General features: G+C 37.6%; 1 protein-coding gene across 3 annotated transcripts in view; it reads left to right on the top strand.

The window, feature by feature from the left end:
* The window catches only part of USP12 (ubiquitin specific peptidase 12), a 103,795-nt gene that overhangs the window by 43,801 nt on the left and 37,936 nt on the right, over positions 1-22,058 (top strand). For all 3 annotated transcript variants that reach the window (XM_032294370.1, XM_032294369.1, XM_032294371.1), the window contains 2 exons: positions 8,860-8,940; positions 18,478-18,691. In XM_032294370.1, coding sequence (XP_032150261.1) covers positions 8,860-8,940; positions 18,478-18,691 — 295 coding nt within the window. Of the gene's footprint in view, positions 1-8,859; positions 8,941-18,477; positions 18,692-22,058 lie in introns of those variants that run through there.

Raw genomic sequence — 22,058 nt, 5'->3', positions numbered from 1 at the left:
ATATTAAAACAAAAGTTTCAGATGCCTTTATTTACTGTTAATAAAGATATATATCTGATCTGTTTTACTGAAAAAGAAAATGGTAGTGTGGTGTACTGCAAAGACCTTACCACTCACTAATGAGTGCCACACTTTAAATATCATGTTCTCCAGCTTAGCCTAGCACAGGGCTAGAGAGAACACAGATAGTCAGATACTGAATCTCACATATCCGGAAACCTACTGCTTTGATACTCTTTTTATGATTCCTCAGACTCATCATATAGATACAATGTGTTTTGTTATAAATATTTTCCTTGCCTCTTTTGATTAGGTTTCAGAGCACATGGTGTTTTCTAGAACAAGTATGAGGATTAAGCCTTCTCTTTTTGACTTTTTATACTTTCTCATTTATGAGATAAACTTGTTTCACCTTTATATTTTGGATTCGTCTTTTTATGGCTCACATTCTCTTCTTTGTTGTGTTTATACCCTCATACCTTCACATGGGCTGTTTCCTGCACCTTCAGAACTTGTCTTATTTTACCAAGTCACGTGGTAAAAAAGCTTCCCACCTCTGGGAAGCTTTTCCTGCCTGATTTGGCATTCTCCTTTGTGTACTGACTTGATCTAACTTAAAATGATACACGATGCATTCTAAAATATGATTTGAAACATGAAACTGGAACAGTATATTGAATTTTCTGTTTATTTGTATTAATAAAAAGTTGTGTGGAAACTAATAGTTTGGCTATTTAAATACATTTTCCAGATGATGTGCATTCTTTTATGTTTTCATCATTTTTTATTTCTTGGTAAGTTGTAGTCTCTACTTTCTAAAACAGTGTATACTGAATATAATGAACTTTTCGAAATGACATATCCTCATAGACACCATTTTTTAGCCATAGTCCAGCTTTAGATGTAGATGTTGTGAGCCAGGAGATTTTTAAGTTAGGGAATTATGTTAATTCCAGAATGAATTAATTATTTTCTTGAAAACATTCCAGGTTAGCAGTTTACTTTTGTGCAATTTGTATCTTTTTCATAATGGCACAGTGAAAGGTAGGTAGTTGTATGTTTTCTGTGGTTGACTATGTAAAAATTATTTAATTGCAGGACAGCCATATCCCATATTATTTTTTTTTTTTTCTATTTGCAGATATTTTGGGGTTGTTTACAACATTTAGTAGATAGTTACTTTTATATTATCAAAATAATAGGCTAAAGGTATCTTTGTAATTCCAACCTTTTATTTCACTTTGATGGCAATTTCTGGGTATGAAAAGAACAAGCCCTCATCTTTTCAAGAATTCATGCTAGGTAAGTTTAAGGAGGTACTTGCCCTGTGGCCTGTATACTAGTCCATTTTCAAACTGCTGTGAAGAAATACCTGAGACTGGGTAATTTATAAAGAAAAAGGGGCTTAATGGGCTTATATTTCCACATGGCTGAGGAGGCCTCAAAACCATGGTGGAATGCAGAGGATGAACAAAGGCATGTCTTAACATGGTAGGAGGCAAGAAAGTGTGTGCAGGGGGGCCAGGCGTGGTGGCTCACGCCTGTAATCCCAGCACTTTGGGAGGCCGAGGTGAGCAGATGATGAGGTCAAGAGATCAAGACCATCTTGGCCAACATGATGAAACCCCATCTCTACTAAAAATGCAAAAAATTAGCTGAGGTGTGGTGGTGTGCACCTCCCAGCTACTCAGGAGGCTGAGGAAGGAGAATCACTTGAACCCAGGAGGTGGAGGTTGCAGTGGGCCGAAATCGCACCATTGCACTCTAGCCTGGTGACAGAGCGAGACTCCATCTCAAATAAATAAATAAGTAAATTAATTAAAAGAGAGTGTGTGTAGGGGAACTGCCTTTTATAAAACCATCAGATCTCACGAGACTTATTTACTATCATGAGAACAGCATGGGAAAACCCATGCCCATGATTCAAGTCACCTCCTACTGGGTCCCTCCCATGACATGTGGGAATTATGGGAGCCATAATTCAAGATGAGATTTGGGTGGGGACACAGAGCCAACCCATCAAACCATATCAGCCTATAAATTTTTAGTATTGGATTATTATTACTATTATTGAGGGATGATGCTCTTTCCTAACTCATTGAGGACTTTGTTAATGTTTGACTTTTAATAGACTGTCCAACATTGTACAGTTAATGTTTTAATGGGAGCTGATAGATTCATATGTTGCTAGAATGTGGGGATGGAAGGTACTGTAGACAGAGGTTTTGTATCTGAGGAAACTGAGGTCTGGAGAGAAGCATTTGTCTCAAGTCATTTACAACTTACTGTCATGGCCAAGGCCAGACTCTAGTTCAGTGCTACTTGTAGTATACCATGGTCTCTCTACAGCAGTTCTGTAATGGATTCATTCTCCCATGAAATCTTCTCTGTAAAATGTTTCCTATTTTTAATGAAACTTGAGTTTCTATTAATAGAAACTTTCATTCTATTATTTCCTTTCATTGACAGGAATATTGGTTAAAAAATACTGTCTGATATTAACCTTGTTTAGTTCTTAAGCATACCCATTAATTTTTTTTTTTTTTAATTTAAACTTGTTTTTGTTTGTTTATTTTGAGATGGGGTCTCACTCTGTCATCCAGGCTGGAGTGCAGTGGCACAGTCCTGACTCACTGCAGCTTCCACCTCCCAGGCTCATGTTATCCTCCCACTTCAGCCTCCTGAGTAGTTAGGACTACAGGTGCCACTATGCCTGGCTAATTTTTTGTATTTTTGATAAAGATGAGATGTATTAGTCCATTTGCACACTGCTGATAAAGATATTTCCCAAGACCAGGAAGAAAAATAGGTTTAATTGGACTTAACGGTTCCACATGGCTGGGGAGGCCTTAGAATCATGGCGGGAGGTGAAAGGTACTTCTTACACGGTGGTAGCAAGAGAAAATGAGAAAGACTGAAAAACAAACCCCTGATAAAATTATCAGATCTTGTCACACTTATTCACTACCATGAGAACAGTATGGGGGAACCACCCCCATGATTTAGATTATTTGTTACTGGATTCCTCCCACAACAGGTGGGAATCATGGGAATACAATTCAAGATGAGATTTGGGTGGGGACACAGAGCCAAACTGTATCACAGGGTTTCGCCATGTTGCCTAGGCTGGTCTTGAACTCCTGAATCCACCCGCCTTAGCCTCCCCAGAGTGCCGAGATTACAGGCATGAGCCACCATGCCTGGCCACACCATTGAGTTTTTACTTCAGCTTTTGTAACTTTTATATTTAGAAATTGTATTTAGTTCTTTTAAAAAAATCTGCTTAGAGTCTCATCTTTGTTCTTATAATCAAGTCATTGTCATTTCCTGACACATATTAGACACTTGTTTTGTATCCTGTGTCTGATAGTCTGGTGTTTAATATCTTTTTGAGTTTAATTCTGCTGTCTGCATTTCTTCATGGGGCTCTTACTCATGGGGCTTGCTTTTCCTGTGTGTTTTTGTAATTTCTGACTTATGAACTCAAATCTCTTGGCATTATATTTGTAGGAATTCTTTGTGGGTGGATTGAATTTATCTCCTTCCAGAGTGAATTTGTAATTCTGCCTTTTGTGGGGTGGAAGAGGGTACTCACAATTTAGGATTTCTTTGAATTCTCTACTGAGGTGTTTTGCGTTTGGTTGTTTGGTTTTTAGATCACGTAGCTTGTGGAAATTTGGATCGCAAACTTTTACGAGGGCATAGTTACGGTTATGAATTTTGGAAGATATTTATTTCTTCTTTCTTCCTGTCTCTACTTCTAAGTGCCAAGGACAAGCCAAGCAAGTGTTCTTGCTGTTTCTTGTGGTATGGTTCCCTTTTAAATTGAAGAGGAACCGTTTGGGGATCTCAGCTTCATGCAGGTATCTCCTGTTGTCCTCCCTGTCTTGAGTGGGCCCTGTTTTCTGTAATCCATTCCTTTCAGCTGTTAGAAGAGAATTTAAAGGTCACTAAAGTCAAAGATACCCGCAGTGGGAAGTCTTCGGTGTTTGCTTATCTCCCGTAGTTCTCCAATCACTTTGTTTTTTGATTTCTGCAAATTATTTTATCACTAGCTCAGTTAATTATTGTTTTTTTTTAATTTCTTCCATCTTTTGGTTGTTTTCATTAGAAGGGTCTGAGTGTCTAATTGTTTTTTCATGATGAATTCCATAGTAAGTGTACTAAGTCTAAAATAATCTTTTGCTAAGTTACAAAAATGGGACAGAAGTCAGAAAAAAATGTCTTCTTCCATTTGTGTGTGCCATGTGCTCAGACAAAATAAGTTCTGACACCTATGAAGGCCCCAGAGCAGAACTTGTTCTATTTTTTTTTTTTTTTTTTTTTTTTGAGACGGAGTTTCGCTCTTGTTACCCAGGCTGGAGTGCAATGGCGCGACCTCAGCTCACTGCAACCTCCGCGTCCTGGGTTCAGGCAATTCTCCTGCCTCAGCCTCCTGAGTCCCTGGGATTACAGACACGCGCCACCATGCCCAGCTAATTTTTTGTATTTTTAGTAGAGACGGGGCTTCACCGTGTTGACCAGGATGGTCTCGATCTCTTGACCTCGTGATCCACCTGCCTCGGCCTCCCACAGTGCTGGGATTACAGGCGTGAGCCACCGCGCCCGGCCTTCTATTTTTTTTTTTTTTAAGACAGAGTTTTGCTCTTGTTGCCTAGGCTGGAGTACAGTGGTGCGATCTCAACTCACTGCAACCTCCGCCGCCCAATTCAAACGATTCTCCCACTTTAGCCTCCTGAGTAGCTGGGATTACAGGTGTGCACTCCCACACCTGGCTAATTTTCTGTATTTTTAGTAAAGACAGGGTTTCACCATGTTGGCCAGGCTGGTCTTGAACTCCTGGCCTCAGGTGATTCACCTCCCAAAGTGCTGGGATTACAGGCGTGAGCCGTCACACCCGACCTGGAGCAGAACTTCTTAAGTCACCACCATGCTTTCCCTTTATCCCAGTAAAGAAACACTGATTTCATAAAAGCCATTGTTAGGTTTGATAGGGTCATGTTTCTCAAATGTGGGAATGGAGCTATTATTATTGAATGTTTACTTTCTCTAGGCTCACTTTAAATTTTCGGGTGATTGTGTGACCATTGTGTGACGTAATAGAATTTGTCAGCCTTCAACAAAATCCTTCAGGAATGTCTTAAAAATGATAACAGTTGGCCAGGCGTGGTGGTTCACACCTGTAATCCCAGCAGTTTGGGAGGCTGAGGCGGGCTGATCACCTGAGGTCAGGAGTTCAAGACTAGCCTGGCCAACATGGTGAAACTCTGTATCTGGAGGAAAAAAAAAAAAAAAAGATGGTAACAATTGTACAGCAAAATTTTGACTTTGCAGTTGGTTTTTACCAGTTATATCTAACTTTGGTGTTGAAAACTCTTAAGTTTATAAACAACTCAGCAGGAACCAATTGCTTAGTATAAGCTTTTGCCTTTTTAGTTAGCATTAGGCTAGAGAGAGGAGTGTACTCCGATCATTTCTGCAGAGGAAAAACTTGAATCCATGCAGTAAGCATGCTTCTCCTGCATCTGCAGAATCTGCTGTGCAGTGTCATTACCACAGGAAGGCATAGTTTACGGTGCTGTGCCTTAGTTTAGAACTGTAATAAGGTCAGTGTTCTTTCCTTGTACATTTCATTTCGATCTGCTACCCTCCCTCTGTCCTAACCATCATTCTTCAAGCTGTTGAATTGTGGGCTTGGCGTATATTGGTTGCCTTGGACTTCCCTGGAGTTTTGTGTTAATACTCTGATGTCTTCAGAAGCATCGATGAAAGTGATCAGAAACGGTAGAATGTTGAGTGAGAAGTGAGAAGAGATTTTAGAAATCACACAATCTTTTCATTTTCTGAATAGTTTTAGCCATGAAAATCTTAGTTCATGTAAAGGGTTACTTGAAAACCCAACGGATAAATTTGGAACTGGGAATTCTGAAAATTGCTGAGGATTCTGACCCTTTTGTTTTGCAAATGATGATTCTTCAATCTACAGGGGTGAAACGATTATGATCTACAGCTCTTTCCACCTTACCATTCTTGGCCTACTGTTCCCAGACTTCTGAATTGGCTTATGATTCCGCTTTGTTGTTAGGCTGTGTGAGGGGGAGTACAGTGATGATACCTCTGGAGGCCACTTTGTGGAATTGGCTCTTGTCTGCCAAACTAAGGAGAGCATCAATTTTTGTTTTTTGTATTATAGCTGTCTTGTTTTGTCTTCTAATTTTCTTCTTGTCATTTCTTAGCTTTTGCATGGAGCAGAAAAGATATATTACTGTGAGTGGTTTATTTTCTTTGTGTTTGAAAGGAAGGGTGAGAAGAGGACCAGCATTTATTAGACACCTGCTTATGTGCCAAGCACCACCAGCTGCCTTAGAAAAGTTAAAATTCTGTTAATTTAAAATCACCCTATAAAGTAGTTGCTAACATTTTTAACAGTTGGGAAACTGAGGCACAGAGAGACAACACCTGACCCGTAGTTGAAACTTCTGTGAGGACGAGGTGGTAGGAGAAGAGCTTAATAAGCAGGCGTTAAAGTGCATGGTACATATGGTGACAGGCAGACATCGGGGAGGTTAGAATACAAGGCGAGTGGCATGTGATTTGACTAACAGTGGAGAGAGAGCCTTTACCTGTTACCCTGTTCTTTGTGCACCTTAAGGGTTAGAAATGCCATCTAAGATATATGCACTGGTATTTTATTTTTCTACATAGGTAAGTGTTTGAGGTTGTATTTTGAATGATGGCACCTTTTCTTCTGTTTTGGTGGGGGAAAAGGATTATACGCATTTGAATAAGCCAATATCAGTTTGGATTTTTACAACAGGTGGTAAAAACCTGGGTTTATTGATTATTTTCAACATATGTGAGGGACTTTTGTAACAAGGTACTTGAGCTGGCAGGGTGAGGGTAGTAGGGCTTGCAGTATTCCCATCAGTTTTTAGTGGATCATGAAGTTGCTGTAATAATTGAATTTGGTATTGTTATGACATATTAATTGCTATCCAAACTTAGAAGTAAATGATATCTATTCACTAGTGATAGTATCAAGGTTTTATATAAAACCTAAAAGTAATTCCCAAGTTAAAAAAATAAAGACAGTATCATGTATATAGAAGGGCTGGTTGGCTGGAGGGTGTTAGAAGAAATGTCTTGTTTTGGTGGAACTTGACTGCCAACTCACTGTGTAACTTTATCAGTCCTCCTTTTCGGCTTCAAACTGTCAGGAAATTAAAGACGCAGTGTCTAACAAAAGTTCTGGGCTTCCCAGGTTCAGAAGTCACCTGCGGAAAGGAAGCAGCAGGTGTGGGTTTCTGAGCACTGGTGTGTTGCTGACCGTATGTCCTGTGTAGCTGAGGAGGCACATTGTCTCTGCAGCTCTTCACAGTGACATTGGGTATGTTTTGAGTAGTGTCCTATCAATTATATTTCTCTAGTATGTTTTCTTGGGAATTTTCAAGGTAAACATACTCAGAGTTATATTACCAGAGTTGCTTTTATTTCCTTTTCAGACTACATTTTAGAGTCCATTTAGTTGTATCCATTTATGTATCATCACCCAACGTGGTGCTCAGGGCCACATTTGTCCCCCTCCCTTTCACATGGTCTTCAGGGACCACAGGTGCACAGAATTGAGTTGATCACATTCTAGAAACCGTGACATACTACGATTGTGCGAGGCCCTCGTTTCTTTGATTTTGTTTCTTTTCTTCTTGTGCCCCATTCCCAATTCCATAGCCTATCGCTTTTCCAGCACCCACTCAGGTATGTAGTATATTTAATATACACTCTTCAGTCTACTTTCCATGTGTTATTAAACACACACACACACACAGAGTAGTGTTTTGTGTTAATCTCATTTTTCTTTTTTTTCATTTAACATTGTGTTTTTGAGATTACTCATGTTTCTGTGTGTAAACCTAGTTCATTTATTCTGGTTCTACTATGTAGCATGCTGTCACATTTTACGAATCTATTTCCCCAATGATGGACCATCTAGACTGCTGTCAGCTGCATCCAGACTGTTGTCAGCTGCATTCGTGACACTGCAGTAAACATTCTTGTCAGCTTAGTTCTGGGTAAGAATTTCAGGTTTATAGTTCAGAACTGCAAGGCTACTGAGTATGTACATATTTATATTTAGCTTCACAGAATTTCGGCTCTGAGAGATGTCTGCTATCAGATTACACTCCTGTTAGAGTACAAGATACAGCAGGAGATTTCATTCATTACTTAGAAAAAAAAAACATGAATGTAATTCCTCGATCCAGGCTTTGGTTCTGTGAGAAAGTTCCTGTAAACCAATTTTTAGTCATTATCAAAAGCCTTTACTCTTCAATATTGTTTCTCTTCTCCTTTTTCTTTTCTTTTGTGTTATGTAGCAATAGGGATCATAGATAGGTTTTTTTACAGGGTGTCCTAACACCTGTGTAATTGTGACAATATTATGAAAATACAGTTATGTGTAACGATGGGAATATATTGTGAGGAATGCATCATTAGGCCGTTTTGTCGTTGTGCACGTGCACATCATAGAGTGTTCTTACACAAACTTAGGTGGTAGAGCCTACTGCATTCCTAGGCTAGATGGTAGAGCCTATTGCTGGTAGTCTACAAACCTATACAGCATGTTCCTGTACTTTCTAGGCAGTTGTAATACAGGGGTAAAGTGTGCATCTGAACATATCTAAACCTAAGAAAGGTACAGTTAAAAATACAGTGTAAAGGATAAAGACACACCTGTTCAGGGTGGCTCCGTTGTAATGTGATAGGACCATCATCGTGTTGCAGCCTGTCATTGACTGAAGCGTCATTATGTGGTGTAGGACTGTACTATAAATACTAAGATTTTTGTTTTTCATTTTATAGGGCGCCAATGCTTCGGCATTAGAGAAAGAGATTGGTCCAGAACAGTTTCCAGTCAATGAGCACTATTTTGGATTAGTCAATGTAAGTATCCATTGATAACGCTTTTAGAATCATGTTCGGAAGCAGTTTGAAAAATGATGAATGCATTTCATAAGTTATTAAAGAAAAATTTTTTTTTAATCAATAGAGTTAAATGCCAAGAGACTTGATTGGGAATTTTGAAATGATCTTTAAGGGAAGGGAAACAAAGTTGCCTAGCATCTTAAGAGTCTTAGGGATAGAATAGTTTCTAACTTGTCAGCCTGATTGTCCCTATTTTGTCAGAAATTTCTCATAGCCAAAATTTAGTATTAATTTATATTAATACTAAAATTTAGTATTGATATATAGCCTAGACCAAATGATCTCTTGATTGTTTGAAAATAATTTATTTGACTAAGTGGTACAAATGTACAAGTATAAATTCAGCTGTGCGAATGCCTCCATGTATCTATGCAGTATTTGACAATTTACTTCTGTCATTGTAAGAGTGCTATAGCTATAAAAGTTTGAAATGTGGGGAAAAAAGTACATCCCAGTTCTTGTGGGGGTATTTCTAGTAATTATACATTTTTGAAACTTTGGGAAAATTTGAGAAGTTTTACCAGAATATTATCTGTTCTGAGTCATGGGTACCACAAACCTGTGCTATATAATTGTTGTGGTAGTTTATTTTATACTGTTGTACTATACTATCAGGTGAATCCATGGTAGGTGTTTTAAAATGCATATATTGATAAAATGGGTAACACAGTAAGTTATATTGAACAAATTGGTGGACTCTAAATATTAGTCTGTACATAGGACATATGAGATGGGTTTCTCATGGATTTGAGGAAAGCAATTGAAGTGATACGTGTGATTCCCTGTGCTTTGGGAATTCTTTGTGTGTGTACTATGCATAAAACCTGTAACACAGAGTCAGCACTCCCCTACCCTTCTCTGTCCCTTTTCAGAACAGGGTACTCATTATTTCTCTTACTTATTTTATTCTGGAATTTAGCCTTATATTCTAATTTAAAAAACAGCATTTCAATTAGAATTTTTAAATAACAATAAAATTAAGAGAAGCAGGAGAGAATAAAGTTACTAAGAGACCATCAGAAGACGCTTTGTCTTCATCCCCTGGAGAGATTCATTTGATGAGTAGAAATATAGCTTTTGGTCTGTGTGCCTTGTTATTATACAAAAAGTTAACATCTCTACAGGGGCCACAGCTCCACCTATTAAAGGTTGGTGAACATTGTGAATGATACTCAGAAATAAAACTGTGATCAGAGTAGATGTAGCAGAACTAGCAGAGGAGTTAACTCCAGGCAGCAGGCTGGAGTGTGGTGTTGGGATCACAGCTCACTGCAGCCTCAACCTCCTGGGCTCAGGCAATCCTGCCTTAGTCTCCCGAGTAGCTAGCACCACACCTATGCACCACCATGCCTGTCTAATTTTTAAAAAAATTATTTATAGAGACGGGATCTTGCTATATTGCCCAAGCTTTTTTTTTTTTTTTTAAGCGCAGAGCAGAAAGATAACACAGTTTAACCTAGCAGAAAATTAAACAGAGTGGTTGCTTTTTAGTACTTTAATGACAACCTGTTTTCTGTTACTTTCAGTTACAGATATTTTTGTCTCAGAAGAATATTTTCACAGATAATAGCTCTTATGGCAGCTTACTCTTAATGAGGGATAATTACGTGTAACTATAATTTGTATAGTACATAGAATGAGGATTTCCTCTTAGCTTATCTCCCATAGATACAATGCCATTCCTGATGTTACTGAAAGTAGAGAGGAGAAATACTAGTGTGGCTTGAGGACCTTTGGATGGGCAAAGGAGCCCTTGGAAGCTTTCTTTTGCTGTAGTTTCTCACATACAGGCCAGCTATTTACATAGTCAGCTAAATTCTTTGAAAACAAGTTATTTTAACCTGATAAGTCAGATTGCCTTTTTTCCTTTTATATTGTAGCTGATTGGTACTTATTTTAGTAGAGCTGATAGTAGAGAGTGATTTAAACTGCAGTTTAGTATATCTTTCCTACTTGTATGTAGTCTGTGCAGTTTTTGAATAGCTTTTTTTTCATTGTTTTATTGTATGGTTCTTATATTAATTTTCTAATACAGGTAGGCCTCAACACACAAGTAGGCAGGCCTCAGTAAGTTCATTTGTGAGGCTACTGGGAAATGTGCTTTTCCTATCTTCTAAGGTTTTAGGTTGTTTAAAAAAAAAAAAAAAAAGAAAAGAAAAAAGAAATGTGCTTTCCCTCCAGAATCTTTATTATAAAATTATAAAATTATGATTACATTTCTAGTCCATCATATAAAAGTCTATTTAACCTGAATTGCTACTGGTCATTAGTTGGAGCAGGGTCCTTTATAGAAATAAATACAGAAGTATTTATTTCTATATAAATAAAAACAAAAGTTCTTGTTTTGGGTTATAAAGTTCATTAGGCAATGTCTCTTGGTTATGTTTTGTTGTTTTTGTTTCTTGCTTTAATTTCATTCTCATTCAGTTTCTCACCATCTGATGGCTATAGCTTACTTGAGGTTTACGTTGTTGGAGGGTCCAGAAAATATCCATATCAAACCTGGCAAAAGAGCTCTGGCCCAGGTCCTCTGGCTACACTGTATCAAGTGTCCAACCCCGTTGGAGGGGCTGTAAAAGTGTTTTGATTGATAACACAACAGTAATTTGCATAGAGAAGAGAAAGCAGTTCCTGTAAGGAAGTATGGGGCAGTGGAGTAACCCTGTAGGGAGAGGAACTGACATCTATTGGAGTATGAAAAGACGACTTCCGGGTTAGCTACTCAATGTCTGGCCCACTCTGCTGCAGTAAGAGTGGTGGGTAGGGGAATGTGGAAATACAGTGTTCTAAAATATGCTCACCTAAACAAGAACTGGTTGGTGGAAGAGGACATTCCCTTCAAACATCTTAGGATGTTCATAGAACAGGAACCATCACCCACGTCTAGCAGCCCAGCATTGGGGACAGGGAAGAAGTTGTGCTTCTTCAAAAACATGGATTTTGTTTGTTTGTTTGTTTTGAGAAAGGGTCTTGCTCTGTCATCCAGGCTGGCGTACAGTGAGTGATCATGGCTCACTGCAGCTTCATTTCCCTGGCTTAAGACATGCTCCCGCCTTTACCTCCCGAGTAGCTGGGACTACAGGTGCATGCCAACATGCTCAGCTAATTTTTCAAGGTTTTTGTAGAGACTGGGTCTCACTATGTTGCCCATGCTGGTGTTGAATTCTTGTTCTCAAGCGATCCTCCTGCCTCAGCCTCCCAAAGTGCTGGGATTACAGGCATGAGCCACTGTGCCCAACCTCAGTATTTAAACAAAGTAATGCTATTGACAATGCTATTCCTGATATTATTGGAATTGGGTTAAAACCAGTAGTCTCGAAGTGAAGTGTGTAAGATGATCCATTAGGAATGAGAAGAAAATATTAGAATTTCTAATGTTTATTTTTATGTAAAAATGATAGACTAAGCATTATTTTTAACATATGGATGATACTGGGGTCTATATTCTATCTGTATATGATATGGTTATATGTTACTTCAGGTTCCATGATGTCAACAGGTTGACAGTATCACCGTCTCTCATTTATTTCTGCTATGACAGATCTATTATAATTTAAATGTAGTTTTAGAGAATTATATAATTGAATTTTAGTTAACTTAAAAGGTTGTTTTAAAGTAACTATTGGCTGGCTGTGGTGGCTCATGCCTTTAATCCCAGCACTTTGGGAGGCCAAGGTGAGAGGATTGCTTTGAACTCAGAAGTCTGAGACCAGCCTGGGCAATGTAGTGAGACCCTGTTTCTTTTAAAAAAAAAAAGGCTGGGGCATAGTGGTACATGCCTGAGGTCCCACAGCTACTCCAGAGGCTGAGGTGGGAGGATCTCTTGAGCCCAGGAGGTTGAAGCTGCAGTGAGCTGTGATCATACCACTGCACTCCAGCCTGGGTGACAGCAAGACCCTGTATCAAAAAAAAAAAAAAAAAAAAAAAAAAGTAGCCATGAAATGATGAAGGGCCAGAAATTGTTCTGAGTATTTTAAGTAGATGATTCATTTAATTATTTAAGAAATTCTAAGAGGTAGGTGCTGTATTACCCTCTTTTTTCAGATTAAGAAACTGATAAACAGAGCGGTTTAGTAATTTCTCAGGTAGTGGAACCAGACTTGAATCTAGACAGTTTGGTTTTTAGATCCTGTGTGCTTTATTACTGTGCTGTGCTGCTCTCAAGGCAGGCATTTTCTAAGTGGATTCAAACTAATTTGGTCGATAAGATGACACATTGGATACTATGATTTAGAAAATAAAGGTAAGTAGTGAGACTGTCCTTCCCTTACACCTGTATGTCTTTACGAAGGTATCTTTTTCAGTTTTGATAGCCATTAAAACCGCCTGTCCAAATAACTGAACATAAACCCAGACTATCAGATTGCTGTTTTAAAATCTAGAAGCTATACAAAAAAAATACTCAATCTCATTGCTCTCACTTAAAACTAATAATTTTTCATGAAAAAATAGCTTGTGTAACAAGACAAAAATCTAAATGTGCATTTTCTTAGTTGCATTCCTTTACATTTTTAATATACATAATATAGTACATATAATTTATAAATGTTTAAGGGATGTGTGCTCAAAATGGTCTTAGTGGTAGAGATATAAAAAATGTTTGTGGTGGGATGTTTGTTACGGTTTGGAGAAAAAGGCATTAGGAAAAGCACTTTGAAAGCAAGAATGAGTCATTGTGTTCACTAAGCAATCAAAAAAATCAATGATCAGACCTTGAGTAGGGTGGCAACTTTTAAAATGCCTTCTCTCTGATCTAAACCTACCTTGATCTTCAAAACCAGCTGAGATAATACAGCATAGATTTCAGCACTAAAGCAATTTTTTTTTTTAAAGAAATCGAGCATTCACAAAGAAGAGTATAGAGGAAATCATCCCAGAAAACCTTTAGCATGAAGGCTATACTCTTGAAAGATAATTTTTAGGTCTTAGGACCTTGAATGAAAGTTAATTTAAAAAATCAAGGACATTGAAGGAAAAGTTTCAAAATTGTTAATAAGATTGAAAGCTAGCTTATTGTGGAGAAAGAATAGTAGTTTCAACCTTTAATTTTTCTTTAATGGGATTGATGAAAGTAAATACAAGAAGATTCTAATAGCAGGCCTGAAATAATTGATTATAATGTTACTGTTGCTTTATATTCAGAAGATGAGCAAGTCATGTTGGATAGAAGTGTGAGCCTGACTTCCAGTGGTCTACAAAACAGAGACTCCCTCTTGTTTTTTAGCTTATCCTATTTGCTTCTTATATTTTTTTACAGATGGGTCAATACTTACTATTGTAGTATTTCTGATATACTCTGAGATGATCTCCTTTGCTTTCATTTCCCTACTCGGTGGTAGTTGTTCATTTCCCCTGTTGCCTATTCTAAAATATGGAGATTGTGTCTTCTCTTCGATTGATATAACCAGATTTGTTGGTCGTTAGCTTCATTAGAGTGTGGTACAATATGGATATTTTTAAGAAAAATTGATACTGGATACTGGATAAATTAATCCTGGCAACATTGTAGATTCTACTTCAGGTGTACTTAACCCCTGGGTAGGCTTCATTGAAGTGTATCTATAGTTACATTTATGATCATTGATATCAGTACCCTTTAATCACATGCTTCTTAAGCTTAAGCACCTCTTTTTCTGAAACCAGTGCTTGTCTCCTGCTAGCAGTGTGGATGTGAGAAGCCATTGTCCTCACTAGGTCTCAGGTCCTCAGCTGGAGAGGGCATGGATCTCCCAAGCCTCTTCAAAAAATTGGTAACTCTTGTTTCAGTGGGGCAGAGGGATCTTAATTGTTTAATATCTGTGGAAAAGAAGAAATATATTCAGACAGTTAGATTGAACATAGGAGAGCTTTTAAATTTTTTCCCCTGGAATTATTGGTTCTGCCTAGTCTCTGTCTTCACCATGAATTTATCTGGTTAGGTTCTTTATTTGCTATGATTTTGACATATGATGACATGATGATTTAATTTACCTCAAAGATTAAACACCTCCTTTGAAAAGTGAGAGGAGAGGTTAAGCATAATGAATCACCATGAACCCATCCACCTATCTTGAACAATTAACAATATTTTCATTCTCTTCCACTTATCCTTTTTTTTTTTTTTTTTTTTTCCTGGAAAAGGAAATCCTAGTCATCAACATCATTTTGGCTATAAATGGGACACGTTTAATTACGTGTCTCAAAGTAGCAGGAACATTGTAAAAAATATGACCATCTAATGATCACACCTAACAAAGTCAACAATTTCTCAGTATCATCCAATGGTGGTATATATTCAGATACCTTGTTTTGTCTCAAAGATGACTTTGTTTTTTTGTTTTTTTTGTTTTTTTTGAGATGGAGTCTCACTCTTGGCCAGGCTGGAGTGCAGTGGTGAGATCTTGGCTCACTGCAACCTCCACCTCCCGGGTTCAAGCAGTTCTTCTACCCCTGCCTCCTGAGTAGCTGGGATTACAGGAGTGCGTCACCATGCCTGGCTAGTTTTTGTATTTTTAGTAGAGAGGGGGTTTCACCATGTTGGCCAGGCTGGCCTTGAACTCCTAACCTCGTGATCCGTCCGCCTCAGCCTCCCAAAGTGCTGGGATTACAGGCATGAGCCACTGAGCCTGGCCAAAGATGACTTTTTATAGTTGGCTTATAAATCAGGATCTAAGTAAACTCTAAGCATTTACATTTGCAATTTGATGGTTGTATCTCTTGAGTCCTTCTCAACCTTTTTTCCTTTTCAAGCCATCGATTTGTGGAGAAACTAGGTTGTATGTCCTAGAGACTATCTGCATTTCAGACTTGACCTTTTCTTTCTTTACATTGTCTCTTCCATTGTCTGACTGTCTTGTAAATTAGTAGTTACATCTAGAGACGTGATTGAAGTTTAATGGTTTTGTTTTTTTAAGGTAAGAATACTTCTTAGGAAGTAAGGTATGAATATTGTATGAAAAGACATACAGTATTCAGTTGTTCACTTTCAGCGATGCTGAAATGCGTGGGGGGTTTAGGTCTGATCCCTCTGTTTTAAAGTTCTCCATCAACCTTTAACCTAATCCTTTGAGCATCCATTGATAATTATTGCTTAATCCAGTATTTACAACCATGTCTTCTGATTTTATTCACTGGAATTATTTTATAAACAAAAACTTCCTTCATCAACTGTTTAGTGCCCCTGAAATATGGTTCTTATGAGAAAGGCAAGATGAATTTTTTATGTTTTCCTTTTATATGTTAATTTGCAACTGTCAATGGAGACTAATGAGGGTTTCCTTTTTAAAAATGTCTTTATGTACACACACACACCCCCCCACCCACACACAACCATACACCCACACACCCCCTTTTTTTTTTTTTTTTTTTTTTGGGAGAAAGTCTCATTCTGTTGACCAAGCTGGAGTGCAGCGGCACCATCTTGGCTCACTGCAACCTCCGCCTTCCAGGTTCAAGGGATTCTACCACCTCAGCTTCCTGATTAGCTAGAATTACAGGTGTGTGCCACCACATCTGGCTAATTTTTGTAATTTTAATTAGAGATGGGGTTTCACCATGTTGGCCAGGCTGGTCTCAAACTCTTGACCTCAACTGATCCACCCGCCTTGGCCTCCCAAAGTGCTGGGTTTATAGGCAGGAGCCATTGCTCCCAGCCTAAAATGTCATTTTAAATTTATGAATTTTTATATAGTTGGTGTATTTTAATCCATTGCAGTAATCCTTTTGTATTAAAGTTGACAATATCCCGGGCTAATCTTGCACATTGTACATTTCTTGTCCCAAATTTTATATGAGCCATATCTTCAAGATGTCCGAGTTCCTTTTGATGGAAAAAAGGTGTTTGGAGAACACAGTCTGGGTATAAGAGAAAGTTGTTGCTGCCACACCTTTTTAGTGGACAGAGTTTGAAAACACGTACACACAAACATATATGCCTGCACACAGATGTACACTTCAAGAGTTATAAAAGACATTAGTTTATATCGATATTTCCAACTTAAGTTTATAGGGCTTTTACTTTTCTGATTTTTATTACAGTGTCTTTTTTTCCTTTACATTAAACATTTTGGTTCCTAAGGTTATTAACATAATTCCTTGTTTGCTTTATCCTATGATATAGCTACAATAGTTACAAAATAACAATATCAATAAATTTGGGGTTTTGTTTGTTTGTTTTTGAGACAGGGTCTCGCTTTGTCACCCAAGTTGGATTGCAGTGATGTGATCTTGGCTCACTGCAACCTCTGTCTCCCATGTTCAAGCGATTCTCATACCTCAGCCTCTTGAGTAGCTGGAATCACAGGCATGTGCCATCACATCCGGCTAATTTTTATATTTTTTGTAGAGACGAGGTTTCACCATGTTGACCAAGCTGGGTCTTGAACTTCTGATGTCCAGTGGTCCACCCTCCTCAGCCTCCCAAAGTGCTGGGATTATAGGTGTAAGCCACCATGTCCGGCCAATAGATTTTTTTTTTTTTTTAATGCTTAGACTGTATGTCATTAGCATGTATGGTAAACATTCTTTAAGTCACCTGAAGTAATTCTTTTCTCTGCATTTCTACCATTGAGTTCATATACATTTAGGTTTCGTTTATTTTTGTTTTTAATTTTAGAAATTTCTTTTTTTGTGTGTTAGAATAGATAGGGGTACAAAGTAAATGTTTTATAACAACATACTTTTAGAGAAGTCTCACTTTTGTCTATCTCTTCATTATTATTCCTGTTCTCCTATAAATAACTATTTTTATTAGCTTTTTATCTTTCCTCATTTTTTTTTTTTTTTTTTTGAAAATATAAGCAAATGGGCTATGGACATACATTTGATATCACCCAATCTTATTTTTCTCTGCCTTGCCTTTTTAACTTAATACTGTATATACATGATCTCACCCCAGAGTAGAAATATGAGAATTGTCCTCATTTCTTTTTTATAGTTTCATAGTGCTCCCCAAATCTTCATGACTGACTTTTAGGTGTTTTATTAGCTAACTTTTAGAGCCAGTGTTTATTAATGGAAGGGAAAAGGAAGGCAATACATATTTGTCAAACTGTGTGTCATTTACTCTCTGAAGTAGGGTTACTTCCCTGGCCCCCAAATACTGGAGTGAAGGAGAGTTCAGTAAGATGTAGTGACATACTCCCAATGACATGGCTAGTAAGAAGAGAAATTCATAGTTAAGGATTTGATGTGAACATCATGAATACTGTGACTTGGCATTTCAGTGGTTGTTAGACTGTCATACCAGTGGCTTTTTAATGTAACATTTCAGGGGATCTTTTTATTTTTTGTTTTTGTGTGTTTTAGTTTGGATGTACCTAATAGAAAACCTTACTTTTGTGATTTCTAAAGAATTTTTGAGAGTTGCATTTTAAAATATATAATAATGCAGTCAGAGTTGCAGTTACAGTAGTAACCAATTGTTACCTCTCTCTGTTCTCTCAGCCATACACCAGGAATTTCTCTCTTGAAAACATGTTGCCCTAAATTTAACAAAACTTTTTTTTTCTGTTGCAGTTTGGGAATACTTGCTACTGCAATTCAGTTCTTCAAGCACTTTATTTTTGTCGTCCATTTCGGGAAAAAGTTCTTGCATATAAGAGTCAACCTAGAAAAAAGGAGAGCCTTCTTACATGCTTAGCAGATCTCTTCCATAGCATAGCCACTCAGAAGAAAAAGGTTGGAGTAATACCTCCTAAGAAGTTCATCACAAGATTACGGAAAGAAAATGGTAATTCTACTTCCCACTGTATTAATGACATGCTAGGAAGGTTAAATATAGCATGCCATAATTCCAGCACTTATTGAGCATCATCTATAGGCCTGATAACATGTTAGCTGTTGAAGAAATAAAGATGACACTCCTTTCTTCAAGGAGGCACTTGTTGAGTGAAGGAAATAGTCTCACAGTCATTAATGCAACATACAATTAATATTTGCATTGTGTTATACAGAGATAAAGTTCTGTGTGGCAGCAGCAAATGAGAAATCATAATTTCTCTTTTTGCTTACTTGACTTTTCTGTAAAGAATGAAGGGTATTTTTTTTTGCATGCTTATGCATTTGTCATTTTCATAATGCTTTCGTGTGTGTTAACTCATTGGATCCTTGCAGTAGCCTTAGATAGAGAGCGTGTCATTTCCCCCATTTTAGCTGTGAAAATCAGAAGCTAAAAAAGGCTTGCCAGGAGCCACGCTCCAGGGAAAGAGCCAGGAAAGACCTTCTGGCTTAGAGTAGATAAGTTTAATTCTCCATCCTCTTTTAAAAATAGTTACTGAGTAAGCCCCACCTCCCTTTTCTCTTTTGAAATATTGTTTATTTAATTTTCACATGCCAATAAGTTGGACATTATCACCCTCTGAGATAACTGAGGCTCAGAGAGGTTAATTTGCCCAAGATCCCACAGAGTTAGTAAGTGGTGGAGCTGTCATACAAACTTACTTCTCCCTGATACATAAGCCCAGTGTTCTATCTGATGTGGTACACTGCCTCAAAAATTCAAATGGAAATTAGGTAACATGTAGAATTCTGACTTTTGTTTGATGTAGGCATTTCAATCATTGTAGAAACAAAACTGAATGCATTTTTAGTTTGATTTGTTACCTATTAAATAGACACTCACAAATAGGATTAGAGAAGATTGATTATTAAATGCCCTAATATGTAATCCTGCCCTTAAATTAGTCTGTTGACACTGTGTATTATCATGTGAATTGAGGTAAGCCTACATTGTATCTAGTTCCCTAAAATATAAGATGATCCAGAAATAGGCTATAGGCTATTATTCTTGAATTTGATACACGTGTTGAAGATTTGTTCATTTTCCCCACATACACATGTAGAATAATTGATTAATTGCTCACAAATCACTTCTTGTTTCCCCTAATGAAAGCTAAGCATATATACTTTCTTTGATTATAGATCTGTATATGTTGTGTTTTTAGAAAATAAAATATAACCTATTAGAATGTGGATTGAGCAATTAAGTCTTCTCTCTTTTTGTTTGTGTCTGTACGAAACTTTTAAAAGTTTTGTCCTGGTAAAAAATTAATGTACTTGGTAATTAAACACAGCACCCTTTCTCAGTGACTTTATTAGTATCTTTAAAATGTTCATTGGCTGGGCATGGTGGCTCTCACCTGTAATCCCAGAGCCCACGAGTTTGAGACTAGCCTCAGCAGCTAAGCAAGACCTTGTCTCTACAAAAAATTTTAAAAATTAGTCAGATGTGGTGGTTCATCTCTATAGTCCCAGCTTCTTGGAAGGCTGAGGCGGGAAGATCGCGTGAGCTCAGGAGGTCGAAGCTGCGGTGAGTCCTGATTGAGCCACTCTCCAGCTTGGGAAACAGAACGAAACCCTGTCTCTTTAAAAAAAAAAAAAAGTTCAGAAGTATGCAGCTCATGCAGAGCATACATTATTTCCTTTTTCATTTAATAGTACATTTCTCTTGGCTTTATTAACCTGCCACATGGGTTCTTTAAGTATACAATGATTTATTTATTTATTTTTAATTAGGTTGACTCTCATGCTGAACAGAGGTAAAATACAATTATGTACTTAGGACTTTATATGTTTGCTTGTCAAACCTGGGCCATTTTTATAGTGTTTGCTGTTTTTTCCAGATGGGCTTTTTTTTTTTTTTCTTTTCTCTCTCTCTCTCTCTCTTTCTCTCTTTCTCTCTCTCTCTCTCTCTCTCTCTCTCTCTCTCTCTCTCTTTTTTTTTTTTGGTAGAGACCGTGTCTCATTATTGTTGCCCAGGCTGGTCTCGAACTCCTGGCCTCAAATGATCTTCCTGTCTCAGCCTCTCAAAGTGTTGGATTATAGGCATGAGCACTGTGCCTGCCCTTATTATTATTTTTTTTAATAGTTCAATAGTTTTTTGTTTTTTTTTTTTATTTAGGCAGATTGAATTGGTAACACAATAGAGTTCTTAAATACTTCTTTGAAAGAGACTGAGTCCAGAATAAATATTTATTCCAAGCCCATCTTCTTATAAGTTTTGCTTCATTTTTCTAAACTTCAGAAATAATGCCTAATAGAAAAGCCATTTTTTAAATAGAAAAGCATTTTTATTATTTGATGTTGCTGACATTTGCAAATATGTTTTGAAATATGTTTTTGGCTTTTGAATTTTCCCTTGAAAATTGTGTAGAGAAGAATATACAAATCAAAGAGGTTTTAACATATTATTCATTGCCTATCTTCTGAGATTTTGATTGTTTTAAATCTTTGGAAAGTATGTTACTCCTTTCAGTATTTCCACGAACTTTCACTGTTAGCTGTTTCTTACTAAATTAATTTCCTTCTATACTATGTTAAAAACTTTTATTCTCAATAGATATTAGCTCCATATTGTTTTAACCACCATTGCTTTATGTTACTAATTTTTTGATGTCCCTGGAAAGAACTGATTTTAATTTCTATTTATTAACAAATTTTTGTTTTTACAATTTTAACTCATGTTACCTAATCATAGCATAAGGGGACTGTTGCACTGTGCTCCTACACAGAGTACAGCAATACTGGCGCCATGCATGCTGCCTGCTGATGGGATGGATGCTAGCTGAGTGTTTGAGTAGACTAATTACGACAGATATATTTCCTTTTGTGTGCCAGACACTGTCTAGGAACTGATGATACAGAAATATGCTGTCCAGTACCTTACACCCTCATGGGGAAGCAGACAGCCATCAGTTGTGTGATGTAATGTGTCACTGCCACGATAAAAAGAAGACTGAGAAAGGGGACGGAGGATGAGGGAGCTGCTAGTTCATATATCGGTGGTTGGATCAGAAATTTGAAGAGAAAAATACATCATTTGAAGATCTGAGGCAAAAATGTTGCCATCAGTAAGGAGAAAGTGCAGGTTGCCTGAGTGCGTAAGGGAGGGCAAGCAAATTAGCATGGCAAGAGTAGAATAAGATGAAGATAAAGTCAGAGAGGAAAGCTGGGCCTAAAGCTTGGGTTTTATTTGGAAAGCCATGAGAGGGTTCTGAGTAGGTGGACGATATGTTCTGATTTGCATGAGAAGACCCTCTGGCTGCTGGGTGGGCATAGGCGGCATGGTTGAGGCAGGAGATCAGCTGGAGGCTGTTGCA

This window comes from Sapajus apella, unplaced genomic scaffold, assembly GCF_009761245.1.
Source record: "Sapajus apella isolate SASKATOON/1434 unplaced genomic scaffold, GSC_monkey_1.0 scaffold32, whole genome shotgun sequence".
Lineage (NCBI taxonomy): Eukaryota > Metazoa > Chordata > Mammalia > Primates > Cebidae > Sapajus > Sapajus apella.
The sequence above is the reverse complement of the archived record's forward strand: the minus strand, read 5'-3'. Positions and strand labels throughout refer to the sequence as shown.